General features: G+C 35.4%; 2 protein-coding genes across 2 annotated transcripts in view; one reads left to right on the top strand and one right to left on the bottom strand.

Moving 5' to 3' along the window:
* Window positions 1-4,819: 4,819 nt before the first annotated feature.
* Window positions 4,820-13,508, top strand: LOC115210879 (39S ribosomal protein L50, mitochondrial). Its single transcript, XM_029779649.2, has 4 exons — window positions 4,820-4,978; window positions 7,143-7,267; window positions 9,660-9,795; window positions 13,126-13,508. Exons 1-4 carry the CDS (start codon window positions 4,895-4,897, stop codon window positions 13,441-13,443), a joined length of 663 nt encoding a protein of 220 aa, XP_029635509.1. The 5' UTR covers window positions 4,820-4,894; the 3' UTR covers window positions 13,444-13,508.
* A 1,238-nt stretch (window positions 13,509-14,746) lies between these two features.
* LOC115210878 (hydroxyacid-oxoacid transhydrogenase, mitochondrial) overlaps window positions 14,747-20,101 on the bottom strand; it is a 51,064-nt gene continuing 45,709 nt past the window's right edge. Inside the window, exons 12-14 of the mRNA XM_029779648.2 lie at window positions 19,402-19,498; window positions 15,604-15,761; window positions 14,747-14,887 (exon numbers count right to left, since the gene is read on the bottom strand). Coding sequence (XP_029635508.1) covers window positions 14,792-14,887; window positions 15,604-15,761; window positions 19,402-19,498 — 351 coding nt within the window. The 3' untranslated portion in view covers window positions 14,747-14,791. The remainder of the gene's footprint in view (window positions 14,888-15,603; window positions 15,762-19,401; window positions 19,499-20,101) is intronic.

Raw genomic sequence — 20,101 nt, 5'->3', positions numbered from 1 at the left:
GCTGATTTCCACAACTGTACACAGTTTCTCTTCTCTGTCTAAAATCATTATATCAGGTCTATTGTGTTTACTTTTTATTAAGGTTTTCACTGGGACATTCCACCAGTACTCCTTTTTATGAGTGGCTATGGCTTCCAACATATTGTGGGTTCTTATTTCTTTGTCCTTGGGGTTATCCTTTTGACGGATCTCGTTATACAGTGTCCTACCAACAACATCATGTCGCATCGGTAGATAATACCGTGATGACATTTTTGGACAACTGCTTATGATGTGGGTGATATCTTCGGTGTTAACTTTGCAAAGTCTGCATCGGCTATCACATATTACTGCTTTTCTTGCATCTCTGTCCCTTTTGTACAACAATTATTTGATTGATATTTCTTGATCATGGATTGCAAATGCATACCCATCAAAATGAAAGATGGTAATCTGGTTGTTAGTCCAAGATAGACTGCTTTGATGATCAATGTTTACTATCTTCTCGGAGCTTTCTACTAACATATCCATGCATGGGCTTCTGCTTATATACGCTCATCCTTTCATCTGATGATATGTTGCGGTGAAGTCGTGCAACTTCTTTGGTCACGTACTTAAGGTTATAATTTTTTTTAAATGCTGCTCAAGGAGCTGCCTTTTCAGCCTCATGTATGCAAACTTGGTCAAGAGATGCAGTTTGTATCCAGATGCATATTAGCTGTAGCGGACTAGTAAATGTTTCTATGATGTCGGAATAGGGTTTGTTTATGCCCATTGTAATAACAGTTTCCAGAAAGGCCTTACGCTCTTATTGAGTCGAAGATATTTGCATAGTCTGTGTAGTCTCTTCTAAAGTCTTGCTGATATTCATTTGCCTTTATTTTTACTTCATTTATTGATCGAAAATAATGTTGCAGTGAATTTCTTTCTAAAGCCTACCTCTTCCTTTGCTTAATTTTCTTCTAAATCTCTTTCTATTCTGTTTTGTACGATTCTGATGTCAAATCTTGTGCAACTGGGATAATAAACTGATTAGCCTACAATATTTTATGATTTTTCCAATTTCCCTTTTTATGTAGTAGTATGAAGCTTAGCTTTATTCCATAAATCATGGATTTTCCTTCTTGTTAAGATCCTGTTAAACAGTTTTGTTATAATCTTTATTATTGAAATTTGTTTTAATTTCATTTTCTGCCCGGAGCTTTGTTACTTCAATGTTTTTACACATCGAGAATAGATGGTAACTCTTCTTTGCTAAGTGATATATCATTTACCATTTGATAGTTTACTGTCGAACTATATAGCTCCTGATAAAAGTTTGAGCATATCTTTAATAACATGCTGCTCTAAATCCCCATTTTTTTTTTCTCATTTCGGACATTCTACTTTCGTTCTTTCTTCTTTTTTCATGGGCCTTTTCCGCTCTCCAGCTTTACAACCATCATGTGTGTGTGTGCGCGCGCGCGTGTGTGTTTACCATTTCTGTATTAATTTGTTGTCTTTATGGCTTCCCTACTTTTTTCTTCAATAGACTAATATTGTATACTCTTCGGCTCTTTTGTTCTGCGTTCTAGCTCTCCTTTTTCTTATCTGTTTCAGTCTTATCTACTTTTACATTTGTTGATATGGGTGCCATCACCTTTGCTACTGTCTCTGCACTGCTTGTTATTTCTTTGCATAACGTTTCTAAATCCAGCATCTCCAGAGCCTAACTACTGGAATATCATCTAGAAAGGTTGTTTTACTTTATTTTTGTTGTCCCGTTCGAGGAGAAAACACAGCACCCATAGTATTTTTCGAGGCCTCCGAGGTAGGTTTGAGGAAGAAGCAAGTTATTGTCAAGTCGGAGACCAGGTCCGAATGTTTGCAATAGACTGAGCTCCAGTGCTAATCTCGGCGACGCATATCATGTGTTCATTACAACCATTCAGTAGGATAAAAGATAAAATTGAACCTTGACTGTTTTTGTGAACTGAAATCTTAATGGGTCATGACCAAATTCTGCAAAGCAGACACTCAAACGATTTTGTCAATCCACGAACCATTTCAATTTGTACGGGGCTCGGCTAAAAGGTTTATAAGCTGACTAAGATTCTCTCATGGAATATTACCAAATGATGTTTATTTTTCAACATAGTCCCCCTTGCGGTCCACACATTTCTTACATTGGTGCTGCGGTGCTTGGATCCCATTGATGAAGAAACTTCCATCCAGCTGATAAAAAAGTCAACAACAGATATAACGTCATCATCAATGCGATGCTAGATCCCAGTCAAGTGTTTTTTCATGTTGAGTAACACCTGAGAGTCACATGGGGTCAAATCAGGAGATTAGTGAAGGTGATCAACGAGTTCAAAGCCAGTCACGCATAGCAATCATTGAAATCAAAGATTTGTGCTCTGTAGCATTGTCCTGATGAAATAAGACCCTTTTCGTCAGTTTTCCTGGGCGTTTCGTCTTAATAGCCTTTCGTAACTGCCTCAGCAAGCTGGCATAGTACTCTCCATTGATGGTGTGGCTCTTTTGAAGATAGGCACAACATACAGTGCTTTTTGTAATACAAAAAAACTGCGGCCATCATCTTCCCTGCAGGTGAAACAATCCTGGCCTCCTTTGAAGCAGATGAAGAGGTGTGTTTCCACTTCATAGACTGTCTCTTTGTCTATAGCTCAAAATGATGAAGCTCGCACTCATTCTGGGTTAGAAGACGTTCAAGGAAACCAGGTGAATCAGTTTCAAACAATGTCAGATTTTGCTGTGATGTAACTAATCTGGTGCGCTTTTGATCAGGTATCAGAAGACGTGGTATCCACAGCGCACAAGCCTTTCAGTGGCGTATGTTGGTTGTTGTATTGGGTGTGCTTCCACACTCAATACCACTAAATTTCAAGCATGGATATAACAAAAGTTTTCCATTAAGATTTATTATTAAATTAATGAGTAAGGCTTATATTTATAATGAATTTGCCATTTTCGATGGGTGTACAGCGCATACCTAGCAAACCCGGAATATAAGCCCCTGAAACCTTTGTCACGTTCAGTTCTTTGAGCAGAATATTCTCAACTGTTTTCCTCGGTGGTGGCAGCTACAGGACGTTCAGACCTTGTGTCATCTTCAAGACTCTCCCTTCCCCTCCAAAATTCATCTGCCCACTTTTGCTCTGATGATAAAGCATGGATATCATCACCTAATGTAGCAATCATGTCAGTATAAATGTCCCTTGGTGCTAAATCATTTTTCTGCAGGTACGTGACAACAGCACGATGCCAAATTTTGTCGATTTTCAAGAGAAGTCGCTGCTAGTTACCATTGGAGACTTCTTTGAATAGTGAGATGATAGTTTGCCTGGAAAGAAACAATGCAGTCATTAATAAGAAGGGTTGAAATTTATGCATGCAAGATTTTACTAGTACCACTCCATAGTCAGCCTATGAACTTTTCAGTCCAGCTTCGTATCATCTTTTCGAACAAATTTAAAGCGAAAAATTACAAACGAGAACTTCAAACCTGCTATAAAACTACGTCTATAAACAGGCAAGGCATTAAATTTTTTATTAGTAAGAGGCCTTTTATAAGTGGAAGGCCTTATAAAACATCGAACCACACCATTGAAAGAATAATTTAACAAATATATTATGTAAAAGGTTCTTGCTGGTGGCCAGTTCGAGGAATCTTCCGGCTCTAGTAAATCTTAATCGAGAGAAAGTCTGGACGAATAAGAAAGTCTGGGGTAAGAAAGAATCAAAATTATTCAAGTAGATCAGAACTAAAGATTATGCTTTCAAATTTTAGTGAAAGGTTGTGTTTATATAGACATGACATTGCATGTTTACAAAACTCAAAAGGCCGCATGAGTCTTGAGTGCCGTGTTGCCTAAGCATGCTTTTAATAAATCATCCAAAAGCTGTATACATTATAGCAGGTAGCGTGCTTGTTGTTCATTAGTCCCGGGATGAACTTTACCTGGAATTCCCCACACTGGACGCGGGTGAAGGAGTGGGGTTTATGAATGTTTGGGTGCAGCGATAGAGTCCATTAGATCGTGGCTCCAATATTTGACTTTTATAAGGCAGCGAGCTGGCAGAATCGTTAGCACGCCGGACCAAATGTTGCTAGGCTAAACGGCATTTCGTTCGTCTTTACGTTCTGAGTTCAAATTCCACCAAGGTTAACTTTGCCTTTTATCCTTTCGGGGTCGATAGAATAAGTACCAGTTGAGTGCAGGGGTCGATGTAATCGACTTAGTCCTCCCCACCCCCTCACCAAAATTTGCAACGTGTATTTCTCCAAAGCAACGAATGGACCTGCTGTGTATATAGCACCCGTATCTCTCTCAAATCATACACTACCTTTGTTTGAAAAAAAAACCGGGGTGGAGGTATATTGGATACTATACTTTATCTGAGAAAAAAAAACCGGATGGTTACAACTGGTAGGCCTTAGGTCACAGGTCTACTAAGTAACATGTGTGTTTTATTTTAACAACTCTAAATGGATGAAAGGCAAAGTCGACCACAGTGAGATTTGAACCAAGAACGTAATGGTTGATAACTATGTTGCAAAACATCAAGAGCTTTGTATTTTCTGCTAAAACATCACCTTCGTTCGTACGAAAATAAAGGCGTTTTTATGTCCATTGACAACCAAACAGATTTTTAAAATAAATAAATATATAAATAAATAAATAAATAAATAAATCTGAGAAAATTGGTAGTGATCTGCCTCAAATAAAATGATGCATTATACAAAAAGAAAACATTTTTCTCTCTCACTCAACCTCGGAACATTAGATTCTCAAATGAAGCTATTGAAAAATATGCCGACTAGAGTTACCTCCCTTAGATCACACACCGCCTTTCTCTAATGAATATGTGCTAGACATAACTAGTCGCATTTCCACCGGCCAAGGTAACAATGTCGACCTTCTGTAGAACGTTATTAAAACCTGTCGCCTCGGCTCCTTTGGGAATTGCCTCCGTTGTTCCTATCCTTGGCCAAGTAAGATGATATTGTAATCTACTTTTTCCTTGTTCTTTACATCATAACTATTATCTCTTTTTTATTCATTGCCTTTTTTATTTTACAAATGATCGTTCCTTGGTCATGGCAGATCACATTGACCCCACACTGGGTCCAAAGTTTTCATATATCTCATGTTACCCAAAACAAGACATTATATTTATCATGTAATTGTCATTATGTATTTATCCAAAATCTCACATATTTTTTGTTTAATACAAGGCCCGAAATGTATTATCCCTAGTCTAGACAATGACTGCTTAATTTGTTTTTTTTTTGTTTTTTTATCGAAGTTAACGACAGTTTAGTTTGTAATAATGATTATTTCTTTGCATTATTTTAATCACAATAACCATCAAAACATGGCGATACAGTTATTCATCTGTATTTTATTAGTTTGTAATCATATAATGATTCCTAACGTAAATACAAGGTCACGCCTTTCAGGTCTAGTGCCTGGTAAATTGAATCGACTTAAGTACTTCCATAGTATTTATTTGGCCAAAATATAGTTTAGCTGTGTAAAAAAAATTTTTATGTGTGTGTCATGACTAGAGCATGTTTGCATTATTAAACAAAGTGTATTGAGGTACTAAAGAAGAGTGGTCCCGGTGCACGCACTCGCGACTAGTCGATCCTACAACGACTATCTAGCAAAGTAAATAAAACACAAAATAAATAAATTTTTACACAAAGTAAATAATTTTTTTAAAACAAAGTAAATAAAACACAAAAACACAAAGAAAATAATTTTTTAAACAAAGTAAATGAAACAAAAACACAAAGTAAGGATCGACTAGTCACGACTAGCTAACGCGAGTGCGCGCACCGGGACCACTCTTCTTAGGTAGTACCGTGTATTGAAAGCATGCAAGAATTTTTGTTTTTTAACCGTTAAGCTACTGAAAGAAGGGCTGCTCCATAATCGGACTCTTGAAAGTGTGCGAGCTAAGTGCCCCTGAGAGGAAGGACGACTTGGCCCGAATACTTGCAACAGAATGTTCTCCAATAAGGGTACCCAAGGTGGTAAACCGGGCAGCGACTTTGTTCCCTTATAACTTTCTTTATAATATATATTTTTTAATAAAATTTTGTTGAGATACGTTTTCGAAAGTGTTGATAATTTTTCTTTCTTTCCTTTTTTAATCAGAAAGGAAATAAAATCAAAATCTTAACCATTCGATAACATGTTCACAGTCATTATCAACATAAAATAAATATTACATTATTCTGATTGATATTCATTGTCAACATGAAAGTGGAAAGCACAATAAAAGAAATACTAGTTCAAGTAGGATATATATATATATATATATATATATATAATGTCTACTACAATACAAATAGAAGTATTTCGTAATTTCTTACATCTCGAAGTGGTCACTAGTTCCTTAAAGTATCTTTGTGAGGGCTCCTTTATAATAGACCCTGTACATATATGACTTTGCGAGTCAACTTATTTCTGAAACAACCAAAAAAAAACATGATTCTCTTGGCAAGTGTCTACTACCGTAGCCCCGGGCAGACCAAAGGCTTGTGAGTGTATTTGGTAGATGGAAATTGAAAGTTGTGTGTGTGTTGACATCGTATGGGAATTGTAAACCAGCATCAAGCCGTATCATTCATTTCCAATCTTCCAGGTAAACATGTCTGGCCTTGGGAAAATATTACTTGCTTCAAAATAGATGAGGATTGGTAACAAAAAGGGTATTCGACTATAGAAAACCTGCCACAACAAATTCCATCTAACCCATGCAAGCATAAAAAAGTGGACGTTGAAATGGTGATAATGAGGAAAGTCAATAAATGAAAGAAATATACTTAGAGAATTAGTCTTGTTTGGCAAATGATTTGGTCTGATTATTGTTGTTTCATGTTAAAGTGTTCTTATTTTTGAAAAAAACACTTTTTTAATCATTCTTGTCATATATAGTTTCGATACACACATCACAATTCACATGAAGTAAAAGAGAAATATAAACCATTAGAACACATATGGTAACCTGATAGTCAGCAGAGGATCTGTGGTTCAATGTATGTCAAAGGACAGAAATTTTTCAATTTCCCTGCTGTTTTTACAATATTATTTTATGCCAAAAAAGCATAGAAATTAAGATTTACAAAAAAAATTTCTTTGTTGTAGATTCCATCAAGAACTGCTTTCTTCCGTAAAAAAGCCAAGAAAGATGAAAGTGATGAGAGATCTTTTAATCCTATACAAGATGGTCCATCTACAAGAGAACGTTATTCTTCCTTGAAAAAAAGATCGTAAGTTGTTTGGTTTATCACTAGCTCAATAAATATATTTCATTTTTCTATTTTTTGTTTCCAGTGAGGGGGGCCTCTATGTGGCACTCAGCCTGAAAGAAATAGCTGCTAAATTTCTAATATCACATTTTGTCATCAGAAGGAAAACTATTTTGGGCAATGTAGTCTTTGATATACAAAAATATATATTGGCCATAGGTCTGCCCAAACGAATGATCAGGGACAAAACAATGACTATGACAGCTAATTTGTGTGAGCTTGTGGTTTGTAATCACTTGACCGGTTAGAAATAGTATCCAAATCTACCTCATATCATGCACCACCTTCTTATTTCCTAGCATACAAGTTGACATAGTATATAGTGTAAACATGTCCCACCCATGCTAGTATGGAAGACAGACGTTAAATGATGATGATTCAAACATCATTATTATCTTTCCAAATCTTGTTGCATTTCCCATGAAATCTGTGATTCTCCAAAGTCATGTCTTTAAATCAACCTACTCTTTTTGGCTCTAAATTTTGGTCTGAAAATTCAACACGTATAACCAGAAAATACAGTGTATATATATATATATATATATATATATTTAAGTTAGGGTAAATCCTAGCTGTTTCCTCTTGAAGCACATCTGCTTATTCCAATATTACAATCAATATGTTTCCATAGTTGGTGCTGTATGTGAGTCAAAATACATATTAAAATTGAGAATTATAGAAAAACTAGTTGCAGTGTTAATTTATGATAAAATAGGAAAATGGAAATCTTTTGGTATTATTTATTCTCCATTACACTTGTTTCATTTGTTAATAGGAATCACAAAGATTTACATGTTAGATTGACATGGAAAGAATTTCCTATTAGAAACTCTTCAGATAAAGAATAATTACTTAGGTGACCAAGTTAACAGTCGGGGAGGTTGTTCTGAAAGCATAGCTCCTACAATAAGTACAGGCTGGGCAAAGTTCAGAGAGCTACTAGTAATGAAGGGCCTCTCCCTCAGAGTGAAAGGCAGATTGTATGATGCCTGTGTACAAACAGCTATTCTACATGGCAATGAGACATGGACTGTGACTACTGAGGATATGCAAAGGCTTGAAAGAAATGAAGCCAGTATGCTCCACTGGATGGATAATGTCAGAATGCATATACAATTTGAGAGGAAAACTGGGTACACTAGGCATCAGATGTAATGTGTAATAGAGAAGACTGAGCTGATACAGCCATGTAATGCATATGAATGCAAACAGCTGCGGCAAGAGGTGCCAATCTCAAATTGTAGAGGGAACATGTGGAAGCAGTAGACCCAAGGAGATGTAAGACAAAATGGTGAGAAAGGATCTATGGACATTGGGACTCACAGAGGGGATGATGGGACCAAGACTCCTGATAGTTTGTTGTGCTTGAGAAGACGGTCAGCCAAGCAAAAGTGTGGTTGTCCTAGCATACAGGATGTCCCCTGCATCCCTCTCCAGCTGAGCATTCCTAACCTTGAAGTCTTGTGGGTGCTGGTGCCACATAAAAACACCCAGTACACTATAAAATGGTTGATGTCAGGAAGGTCATCCAGTTGTAGAAACCATGCCAAAACAGATATTGAGCCTGAGCAGCTGGCCAGCTCCTAATAAAACCATCCAACCCATGCCAGCATGGAAAACAGACGTTAAATGATGATGTTTATGACCAACTTGGTTGATAAATTATCTCTTCTTTGTACTGTCTACTTACTTTACAGTATATCACTTCTCATCTTCATTTTGTGTCATCTCATCTGCAGGCCCATTTTGATATCTAATCCAACCACTTCATTTGCTTTTGTTCACACTGTCGTAGCAATTATCTCACATTAAGGTGGACTTTATAGTTTGTGGACAACTCATAGTGGCACACGTGTATTTCATAAGTGATTTTTCATCAACTGCATGACTTTGTTTGCCAGCTTTTGTGTGAGGCTCAACATTCTAAGATCAATCAACTTTTACTATTTCTGCCCATATCCTCCTCTTCCACAATTTCTTTCTACTTGGATACCCTAGCACTTCTTTACCCATTTGTTATTCTCCATACATGTCATGTGTCTATACAAACATAGTTTTCATTCTTGCATTTAAGCCTAGTTTACCTCTCAGTTCATCAGTAGCATGTTGTTCATGTGTACTGAGATTACACATCCAATAGAGCATACTTTGCTGCAAACAAAACTGTGTCAAAGGACAGCTTCTGTAAATATTACTTACACCATAACAGTGTGGAAACGTCAATCTAAAGCTGTACTCTTCTATTTGATTAGTTGTAATGACTAACATATGAACCTACTGAATTCTCATGTTATCTCCATGTCATTCTGAAACTCTGACATCTTAGCTTTTGCTTTTTAATCTTGATTTATAGGTCAGTCCGTACAGTGAAAAGCTATAAACCACCATCAAACATGGAACATAAAATGGAACAGATTGCTACAGATGTTTTTGGCGAGGTATCAGACTGGAAGAAAATAACTTTGGATGATCGCCTTCTTAAATTTAAGGTATGTTCACTCATTTGTGTTTATTGTTTTAACTACTTGAATTAACAACTTGATGTTTACATCCAATCTGTTGGTTAGTTTGATGATTTAGCTGTAAAGAGTTGCTTGTTTCTTTATTCAAGAACATTTGCCTAGCAAAAAACAAAAAAAAAACACTTATCAATCATAACAGGATGAAATATTGTAAAATTAAAATTATAATGATGATTTTTGAATGCAGTACAATTTTGTGAGGAAGGATACAGTTAGTTAAATATTTAGTATTTAATTAAATAGTAATTAGTAATTTAATTTAGTTAAATAGTACTTAATGGTATTTAAGTGGTGAGCTGACACAATCATTAGCATATACCAGATTAAATGCATAGCACCATTTCTTTCTGCTTTCTGTTCTGAATTCTAATGTCACCAAGGTTGGCATTGTTTTTCATCCCTTTGGGGTCAATAATATAAGTACCATTTGAGCACTGGGGTCAGTGTAGTCATCTAGTCATCTTCTCCTAAATTTCAAGCCTTGTGCTTATAGCAGAAAGAATATTTGACTTATATTTATCAACAACAGGAGGATAGAAAGCAAAGTTAACATTGATTGAATTTCAACTCAGAACATACGAAGATATGACCAAATACTGATTTCAATCTGCAGCACAAACCACAAAGATAGGTTTAATTCAATCAACCCTCATATATGACTGGTACTTATTTCATTAACCCTATAGCATTTAAACCGGCGTAACCGGCCAAAAGTATTCTGCCTGTTTTATGTTCAAACTGGCCAGATCTGATCTCTCACACCAACCCTACAATATTGTTTTAAAAATTAACAGCTACCTCATCAAAATCTCATAGCTACAAGATAATGCATGATTAGTTCAAAACAATGTAGATGAAAAAGCATTAATTTTGGCAGAATAATGCGAACACTAAAGGGTTAAATATGTAAAAGCAAAGTACAAAACTAGCCCTACAGTTAGAGTAGATGTGTGATACTATATATTGTAAAGGCAAGGCATTTAGTACTATTTCTGTCAGTTTGTCATGCTAATGAAAATAATGGGAGAAAACAGTTATGTTGACCCCAGTATTTTGACTTTTACTTTATTTTATTAACCCCAAAAAGATGAAAGGTAAAGTTACTTTCGGTGAGATTTGAATTTCAATTGTAAAGAGCCAGAACAAATACCACAAGTTAATAATTATAATGGTTTCTGATTTAGGCACAAGGCCAGTTTGTCAATACCATTGACCCCAGTACTTGATAATTTATTTTGACCCTGAAAGGAGGAAAGGTAATGGTAAAGTTGACCTTGGCAGAATTTGAACTCAAAATGTAAAGATTTGAAACAAATACCGCAAGGTATTTTTTTCAGACACTAATGATTTTACCAACGCACTACTTTAAATAATTCATAATATTGATAATGGTAGCATCATTTGTATGCCAGGTAAAATGCTTAGTGGCATTTTGTCCTTCTTTACATTCTGAATTCAAATACTGGGATCGATTTTGCCTTTCATTCTTGCAGGGTCAATAAAATAAGTAACACTTAAGTATTGGGGTCAATGTAATTAAATTACCCCCTCTCCCCCAAAATTGCTAGCCTTCTACTAAAATTTGAAACCAATATTAATAACGGTTTCTAATTCTGGTACAAAGTCAGCAATTTTAATACATCATGAAGCAACTTTTGTTTCAGAGAAAGAATTCATATAAAAACCATAGCTTATTTTCATTTTTTGAAAGTGGCAAACACTGTTTTATTATGAAATAAATTTTTAGTTATAGACACCCCAGAGTTTTTTTCAAAGAACCCTGGGGTTCTGCAAAACTCAGTTTGAGAAACCCTACATTAGTTTATCATTGGTAATTCTAAGGAGTGAATTTCAAGCAGATCAAGGATTTGTTACAGCTTCAAGAAAGACTTCCCACTCTTACTTGCCTTTAGTCAGAGCTCATTTACTTGTCCTTGAATTCTTCCATTTTACCTTCTTCCCCTCATCATCACTTGAAGATGGTGGAATGGTACTACATTTTGTAGCTGCTGGCTAGTTTTTTGATAGAGAAGGAGATGCCCTCAGGTTTTCAGTGTCATTTCTCCTCATCAGCCTGAGGTGCTGGTGGCCCTGAAGATAAGGTGATTTCCTTTACTTCCAATCAGGTTGTTCTCAGAGTTGTAGCAGCAGCCATGGTCATTACCTCAGTGGCAAGCTGTTATTACTGTCCACTGCTCTTTTTAGTTCTTTTCCATTTTCTCTCAGTAGAAAGCCTCAAGCAAACTTCACTGCCACATGTTATAACTTTCTACATTGCACTACCAGTCTAACTGACCCCACTCTCAAATCCCTCAATGAAGTACAGCTTTAATTATAGCCTTGTTTTTGAAGGGTCATCAGGACTTAGAGGTCTATGCAGATCCCACCAGACCATGTATTGTTACAGACCACCTCTTCATTCTGTATCATAATAGTGATAAGCTAAGGATGACAGTCTCTATTAATATCTCTAGCCATAACCTTTGTTTCTTTTTTCTCATGTACTGTAGCACCAGTCTGGGGACAGATGTGTGACATCACAACTTTTCCTATCTGCTTACCTGATTCTTGGTTTTCAAATCAAGGCACATGTTGCCAGAGCTTTCTCCAAATCCTCTTTCAAGTCCCTCCCACATTTTTTTTTGATAGACTGTCACCTTTTAACATACCCTTTCTATATCAAAACAAGAGGTATTTTCTTTTGTGTCATACCTCTCCCACATTTCCTTTACCTAAAATTGACTGATATCTACAATTTCATTTTGACTTGCAACAACTAGAAATGAATGAATTGTTGTTATAAAAATGTTTAAAGATGATCCTTCTTTTTTTACCTTAGGATCTCAACAAATTTTGACTATTTTATAACTGTCTGTTTAGTTGTTAATTTTACTTCTGTTTATATTTTTTTTAATCTGTTATACATTTTCGAAAGTTTCATAAATGTGGATGAATATATTGTTTGCTATCAAAAAGGTGGCTGTAATGAACTTACTGATAAATTGATCAAAATGAATATTGACAAAAATATGTTACTAAAAATGTCTAAAGGTAATCTTTACTTTTCAACCCAAGATAATGGTCTATGTTTAAATATTGTGAAGCCTTTTGTTGATTAAAAAAGAAGCATATAAAAACTTTTATATTAAATAATCCTTGAAGAAAATATCTTTCAAACAAAGCTCAGTGTAAACTGTTCACCCAAAGCAAACTATATAAATATAAATGATTTATTAAAATAAATATTTTCATCTGTTGGACTGTATTTTAAAGAATTTGTCTTTTGATTTATTTCAGTTCCTTTGTAAATGTATTGAAGAATTTGAACATGATATTCCCAATTCAGAACTGAACTTCATAACAGACATAACAAAAGCTATGGAATTCTTCCAAACAGAAATAAGAGACACATCATCATACGAAGATATATCAAAATTAGACCTTCCTCGAAACCTACACATCCAGATGGAACCAGTTCGTTTTCATCCTGACACTGACACAATGTTTGGTGGGCGAACAGCTTTCCCAGACAGACCAACTGTAGTTACCAGCATCAAATACAAACATAAATACAAGGGTCATGATGGACAACATCGAGTGAAGACATCTCGTTAACATCCTACAATGATCATTTAGATATTTGATTTGTAATAAAATTAATATTTTGGACTATTTGTTAATCATCTCTTCAGAATTCAGTTGCAGGTTCTTTCTGTGGAGATAACCTGCAAAATCAACTCAAAGGGAACTTGAACTTAGGCTATAAAGGAACATAAATAATCAAGAGGTTTACTACATCAAGGTTTTTAATCCAACACTTAACTGTTATTTAGTACTCGTCACTCTTCCATAGTTTAAAACTTTCTGATATTAGCACAAAGTCATACATTTACCCCAGTACTTTAGTGGTAATTACCAAGGTTGATAAAATAAGTGACCTTTCTAAGATTCAAACTCAGTAACTGAAACAAAGAATTTTGTTTGGCAGTCTACCAATCCTACTAACCTCTCATTCTTAATATTGACACAGAGCCACACATTTTGGGGGAGAGTTTGGTGAAGTTAAATGAACATTGTCAGGACTTAAAATCAAATTCTTAACACTAAAGGACATAACTAAATACATCAAGTGTCCTCTGATTCTGCCACTAATTGGTTAGATATTTGCTCTTTATCTTACTCTCTAACTCCTCTCTTTTCTTTTTCAAATAGAGTATTCATGTATCTACTCTACTGCAGGACACCTACTTTTATCCTTTTACACTTCTAATCTCTCATCACCTGGTACAAAGCCACTTCCCTCCTTACTATTAGTCACTCCTCCAAGCTGAGAGTATTTTTGTCCTGCAAGTTACCTGGTAACCCTGTCACTGCTGATGCCATACAAAAAGCACCCAATATACTCTGTAAAGTGATTGGTGTTAGGAAAGGCATCCAGCCATAGAAACCATGCCATAACAATGGCACCTGATGTGGCCTACAGCCTTACCAGTTCTTATCAAACCATCCAACCCAAATCAGCATGGAAAAAAGGGTATTAAATAACAATGGTGTTTGTTTCTTTCTTTAGTACATGGCCACTCAGAGTTGGGGACATATAAATAACTGATTCGATCAACTGGTATTCAATTTATCAACTGAAAAGGCTGAATGACAAATTCAATTTCAGTAGTTGGTGAGCTCAAAATATGAGAATATTTTGACTGCTGGTAATATAATTTCCCTATTAACAATTTTAATAGCAATAATATTTAAAACAAAAGTAATACATTTTCTTCACAACCAAAGATTTTATTTTCCTGAAATTAAAAATCAATATTAATTTGTTGTTTTCTCTCAGCATATCATCATCTTACTATTGTTATTCTAAAAAATCACAGTCCATACAGCTGAGGAAATTCATAATTTTCCATATTCGTTTTTTGAGCAAGGAAGTAGAGAGAATACTACAGAAATGTCTTTCTTAGTATATTGTCATTGAATTTTTTATAATGTCTGCAAGAGTTTCTGCAAGTTCTTCATCTGACTGCTGCAATGGTGACAGTTTAGTGACTCGGTGCTATAAAAAAAAAAAAAATAGAAGAAAGGAAGGGAGATAATTAATGCTGAATTTTAAAATAATTTAAGTACACAAATCCCACCCACTCCAAAAAACAAAAAGGTACTTAATACAGTCAGTTAATAAAAACTAGAGAGAAAATTCCTATGAAGTTGCTCTATCTGCTGGAACGAGCAAACATTTTCCCTTCAAATCATATCTTAGTCTTAAGATAAAAGAACGTTTTATGAAAAGACAGACTTGTGAGATAAAATTTAAGCTTTTTTTTTTCTGATTTAGTACTGGCTCAGATTTATGTAAGAGACCAGACATATATTCATTTGCCTCAGTTGACCATTGTAGCAATCTGAGAAAATATTGGTATTAGACCAGAGCATTAGCATACTAAGCACTACAGAAAATAGAATTAGACATCATTTCAATTCTATAGTTATCTGGTAGCCACTGATCCACAAATTAACTAGGTTGCAATCAAGGCAATTGCCTTCTTTTAACCACAGAAATTATGACAATTAGATAGGTAACAGTCCTAAAATGAAATACAAACTCAAGATGTCAAACAGTATGACTTGAGGGAGATTTAGCTTAGCCAATCAGATAGAAAGACATGGTCTTGGCTCCTTGCTTAGCTTGTAAACAGGATACTCTATTCCTGGCTGAATATATTTTAGTTGTTAGAAATTGTTAAATTTAGATGGGAAATGAAATAAACTTACCTGAGGCAAAGTACCTTTAACCATGGCAGGAATATCTTCTTCAGTATAACCAAGAGCCTTCAAACCATTAGGAACCCTCAATGACTGACAAATCGACCTTAATTTGTCTGATAGAATGGCACCAGCATCGCTTGCTTTCTTGTTGCTGATATCAACTCCTAAAAGGTAAACTAAGTATTAGGAATGTGTTTATATCATACATGTAAGTCACTGTTGCTTTAAATATGTTATGACACATGAGATAACACTGGAATTTAATATTTCAGAAGTGATAATTCTAATATAATGAGTAGGACAGTCAATTGGCAAAATAGGTAGAGCATCACACAAATGCTTCACAGTAATTATTCCACCTCTTTGTACTAATAACATGAATGCCTGCATAAGTCAACTCTGCCTTTTGTTTCTCCAGAGTTGATAAATAAAATATCAGTCAAGTTATGGAGTTGATTATTCTCTTTCTTAGAATCAGCACCACTCTGTTGTGCAGACCATTTACAGCATTCCTTTCCAGCAAGAAATCAAAGAGGATTGAGCTAGGATCTAGCATATTCTTATCCAGAAGGCCACAAAATAAAAAAGCATACAAAGAAACCATACTAGGTCTGATCAATAAGTATCCAGACTGGCGTTATAAAAACAAAACTACAGCACATACTAATTTGGCATTTAATCTCCTTCAAAGAAGTCCCTTTTAGAAGCCACACACCTAATCCAGCACTGTTTTCATTAATGGAAGCATTCTTGGAACTTGTTTTCTGGGATAATCAGTAGCTGCCTCTTGCATTCAGATTTCCTTGATGTCCTGAAATCTCTCTTTTAAGCGGGATTTGATTTTTGGAAAGAAGAAAAGTTGCAAGGGGCAAGATCTGGGGAGTACGGTGGCTATAAAACCTGGGGAATGTTGTGCCTAGCCAAAAAATGCTGCACAAGCTGTGCTGAATGGACAGATGCATTGCCATGGTGCAATTGCCATTCACCAGACACATGCAATTGTGGCCTTTCCCAATGAATAGCATCCTACAAACGTCACAGTAGTACTCTGTTTACTGACTGACAAGGTGGAGCATACTCATGATGAACAATCCTCTTGTAAAATTACTATTTGTAAATCTCATGAGAGATATTCAGCAACAGTACTTTGGAGTAAAGATAATTTGCCAACATAACATGGTAGTCTGATGAAGAGAAATAACCCAGAAATTGCAATATGCAGATAGTTTTGAGCTGAGTTGGGGTGCTGGATTCCCTTGTTTGAAAATATATCATGGCCAGCTGGAGACAATGTCTCCTGGGGCTAAATTACAGCAACATTTGTCCTAAACCAGGACTGCCATGTTATGTTGGCAAATTATCTTTACTCCAATCCCCTTGTAGTTGAAGAAAATGCTTCAGTTCATTCATGCTTTCTTCGGTTTCGGAGAGGTTGGGGTTTTCCACTGCAAAGACCGAGCCGTTGTTTCAGGGTCATGGCCAAAGACCCACGATTCATCACCCGTTTCAAAAGGTTTTCATCGTTCTCGACCCAATCAAGATCTTGTGCAACTGAAACTCAAGAGTCATTTTGGTCGGCTGAAAGTAGTTTTGGCACAAACTTGGTAGACACGCATCTCATGCACAAATCTTCAGTGATAATGGACTGAACAGAACCATAACTAATGTACACATCCTCTGATAACTCACAGATAGTGATTCAACAATTTCCTCTCACAGCTGCATGCACATCTGTGATGTTTTTTTCACTTCTGCTGGTTGCAGGTCTCCTAGAACGTTTGTCTCTATCGACATTATTTCAACTATCTTGGAAACGTCTGAACAACTCATATACTTGTGTGCAGCTCATACACTCCTCTCCAAACACTTTCTGCAACTTTGCATAAGCCTCTGAGCAGGTATCACCAAGCTTTTGGTGATACACACATATTCTCAGCCACTGCACAGTACCTTGGGCAACTACCTATAGCTCCAAGCCAACCAAAGCTTTGTTAGTGGATTTGATAGATGGAAACAGAAAGAAACCTGTTATACGTGTATGTATGTATCCTTGTCTTGACAATGTTTGATAATTGTAAACAAACACTACTGTCATACAATTGGTGGTGTTTGTTTGAAAGCTGTAAACACATAGCCAGCCATGGAGAAAAATTATTTCACTTGAAAACAATTGCGGGTTGGGAACAGAAAGGGCATGTGGCCACAGAAAGTTTGCCAGAACAAATTCCGTTTAACTCATGGAAGTATGAAGAAATAGTTGGAGAAAAAATATTGAAGATAGATAGAGACAGAGAGAGAGTTATCTTTCTATGACTTACAAATTGTTTATATATGAATATCATAGGAAGAAGATTTCTCCCAATGATACAAATGGAATATCTGAACCATTGCATGTTGGAACTGATTGATAGATCCCAGTACTTGATTGGTACTGTATTTTATCATCTTTGGACAATGACAAAGATAACCTTGGTGAGATTTTCTAGTCAGTACATAATGATCAATATACACCACAAAGCATTTTGTACAACTCTCAGATGATTCCCTCACATTCTCCACTTTTTTCATTTATTTTCAAAATTAATTGAAACACAGACTGAATTTAAATAGATTTAGAGTAAGAAAAAAGGGTTAAACAAATATCACTAAATATCTATATTATTTGCACAATATGATATTTAAAAAGATGACAATTCAATTATATTCTTCACATGATTTTCCTCTTAAAGCTATAAATATTCAAATTTTCTCTGCTTTCCATTTCGTTTGTACATTCTGTACATTACTGACAAAATATTGAAGCAATGGAGAAATATAATGTAGTGTGGATGGGTTGGTGGTGATGTTTTGTGGTTTAAAGAATTACAGAAATATATCTGTGACCTCTACAGTGAAACTTTTCGTTTTCCTGGGTGTTCTTGCTCCACTTACTCTATTCTGTGGAGTGAGTGGAGTAAGAACACACGAAAACGAAAAGTGTCGCTGAAGAGGTCACAGATATGTGACAAAAGATTTCTGGACAATGGATATGGATTAGAATAAAATAAGAACAGTAATAAATGAGTGAAGAAAATAAACGAGCATCACGAAATACAATAAATATAGTTTCTGATAAAATTATCTCCCCTGGACATATTTGACCCGTCCAACAGAAAAAAAAAATTATAAAATTTTTAAAATAAACTAAAATAAATTCCAGTTTGTAGGACATGTGTTGTAAGATTTATGCAGAGTCAATATATATAAACTATCAATCTCTCAGCTGTTTATTCCTTAGTTAAGTTAGTATTAACATTTAATGTATGAAAGCATAAAAAAACTAACTACAAGTAAATATGAGATGGATTGACAGATATATTACTAAGATATTTGATGTAGGGTGCAATAAAAAAGCTAACGAGATAATTATGCAGATTATATAAAAAAAAAAAAACAAACACAATAGTTGCCAATGGCTAATATTATTTACATTTCAAAGAATGGTAGACTGGAAAAAATGGCTTGTGGTATTTAGTTATATCTTTTTCTGTTCCAAGTTTAAATCCAGCTAGGGCCAACCAAGTACTGTGGAGTAGGGGTCAGTTTAATCAGTTATGCTCTCTCTCTCTCTCTCTCTTCAAAATGTGTGGTCTTGTACATGTTAGAAAGCAATATTATTTGCATTTTCCAGTAAGGATGGATATGTTTTGCTCTTATTCCAATTTCATCATCAAAGTATAATCCTCACAGTACTTGTTGAAGTAATAATACACCATTCACTCAACCATTTTCCCAAGAAACAAAAGGTAGTAAAATGTTACTTACCCAAGAAACTAGCCCCATTCAAATGACGCTGTGGACAAGACATTGCAGTTGCACTGAACACTGCAGGTGATGTAATTATGACTGAGAGTCCATGGGGCTGTCAAAGAATAGAGAGAAAGCTAGAACCAGGCATTATAAACATTTCTTTCTAATATATATGGCACTATACTTAATATGATAGAAGAAAGAATTTACAGTCAAGCTGCATATCTGTTACTTTTCAGATCACCATAAGTCAAAAAAAATAAGAATCACAAAGTTGTAATACATACATTTAATATACTAACACCGACTTTAATATTGCTTTTCCTTAGTAAATATCAACAGTGGTTTATTTATTTTGGCCACCATTTCTGCTACTTTACAACCATAACAAGCCATGCCATCATTACCACCGATACATGTAGCACTATGTAGTATTGTCTCACTCCTAAATCTGAAGTACAACACATCTAGAGTACTAAATCTAAGCGTCATACTTGATGCTCATCAAATATTCAATTAGTTACCATAGTGCTGTATGGATGAGATTAAGTACTCAACACCAACAACAACAATCACTGAGTTAGAGAGTGGGAAAGATATTACATTTTTAAAATACTGACAAGCTACCACAAAGGTCTCTATTCTTTTAGATATTGAATCTGTAAATCATTTACACAGCTCTACTAGTGAGGCTGACTGAAACAAAAACCATATA

This window comes from Octopus sinensis, linkage group LG4, assembly GCF_006345805.1.
Source record: "Octopus sinensis linkage group LG4, ASM634580v1, whole genome shotgun sequence".
Lineage (NCBI taxonomy): Eukaryota > Metazoa > Mollusca > Cephalopoda > Octopoda > Octopodidae > Octopus > Octopus sinensis.
This window is presented reverse-complemented; position numbering and strand designations above follow the sequence as displayed.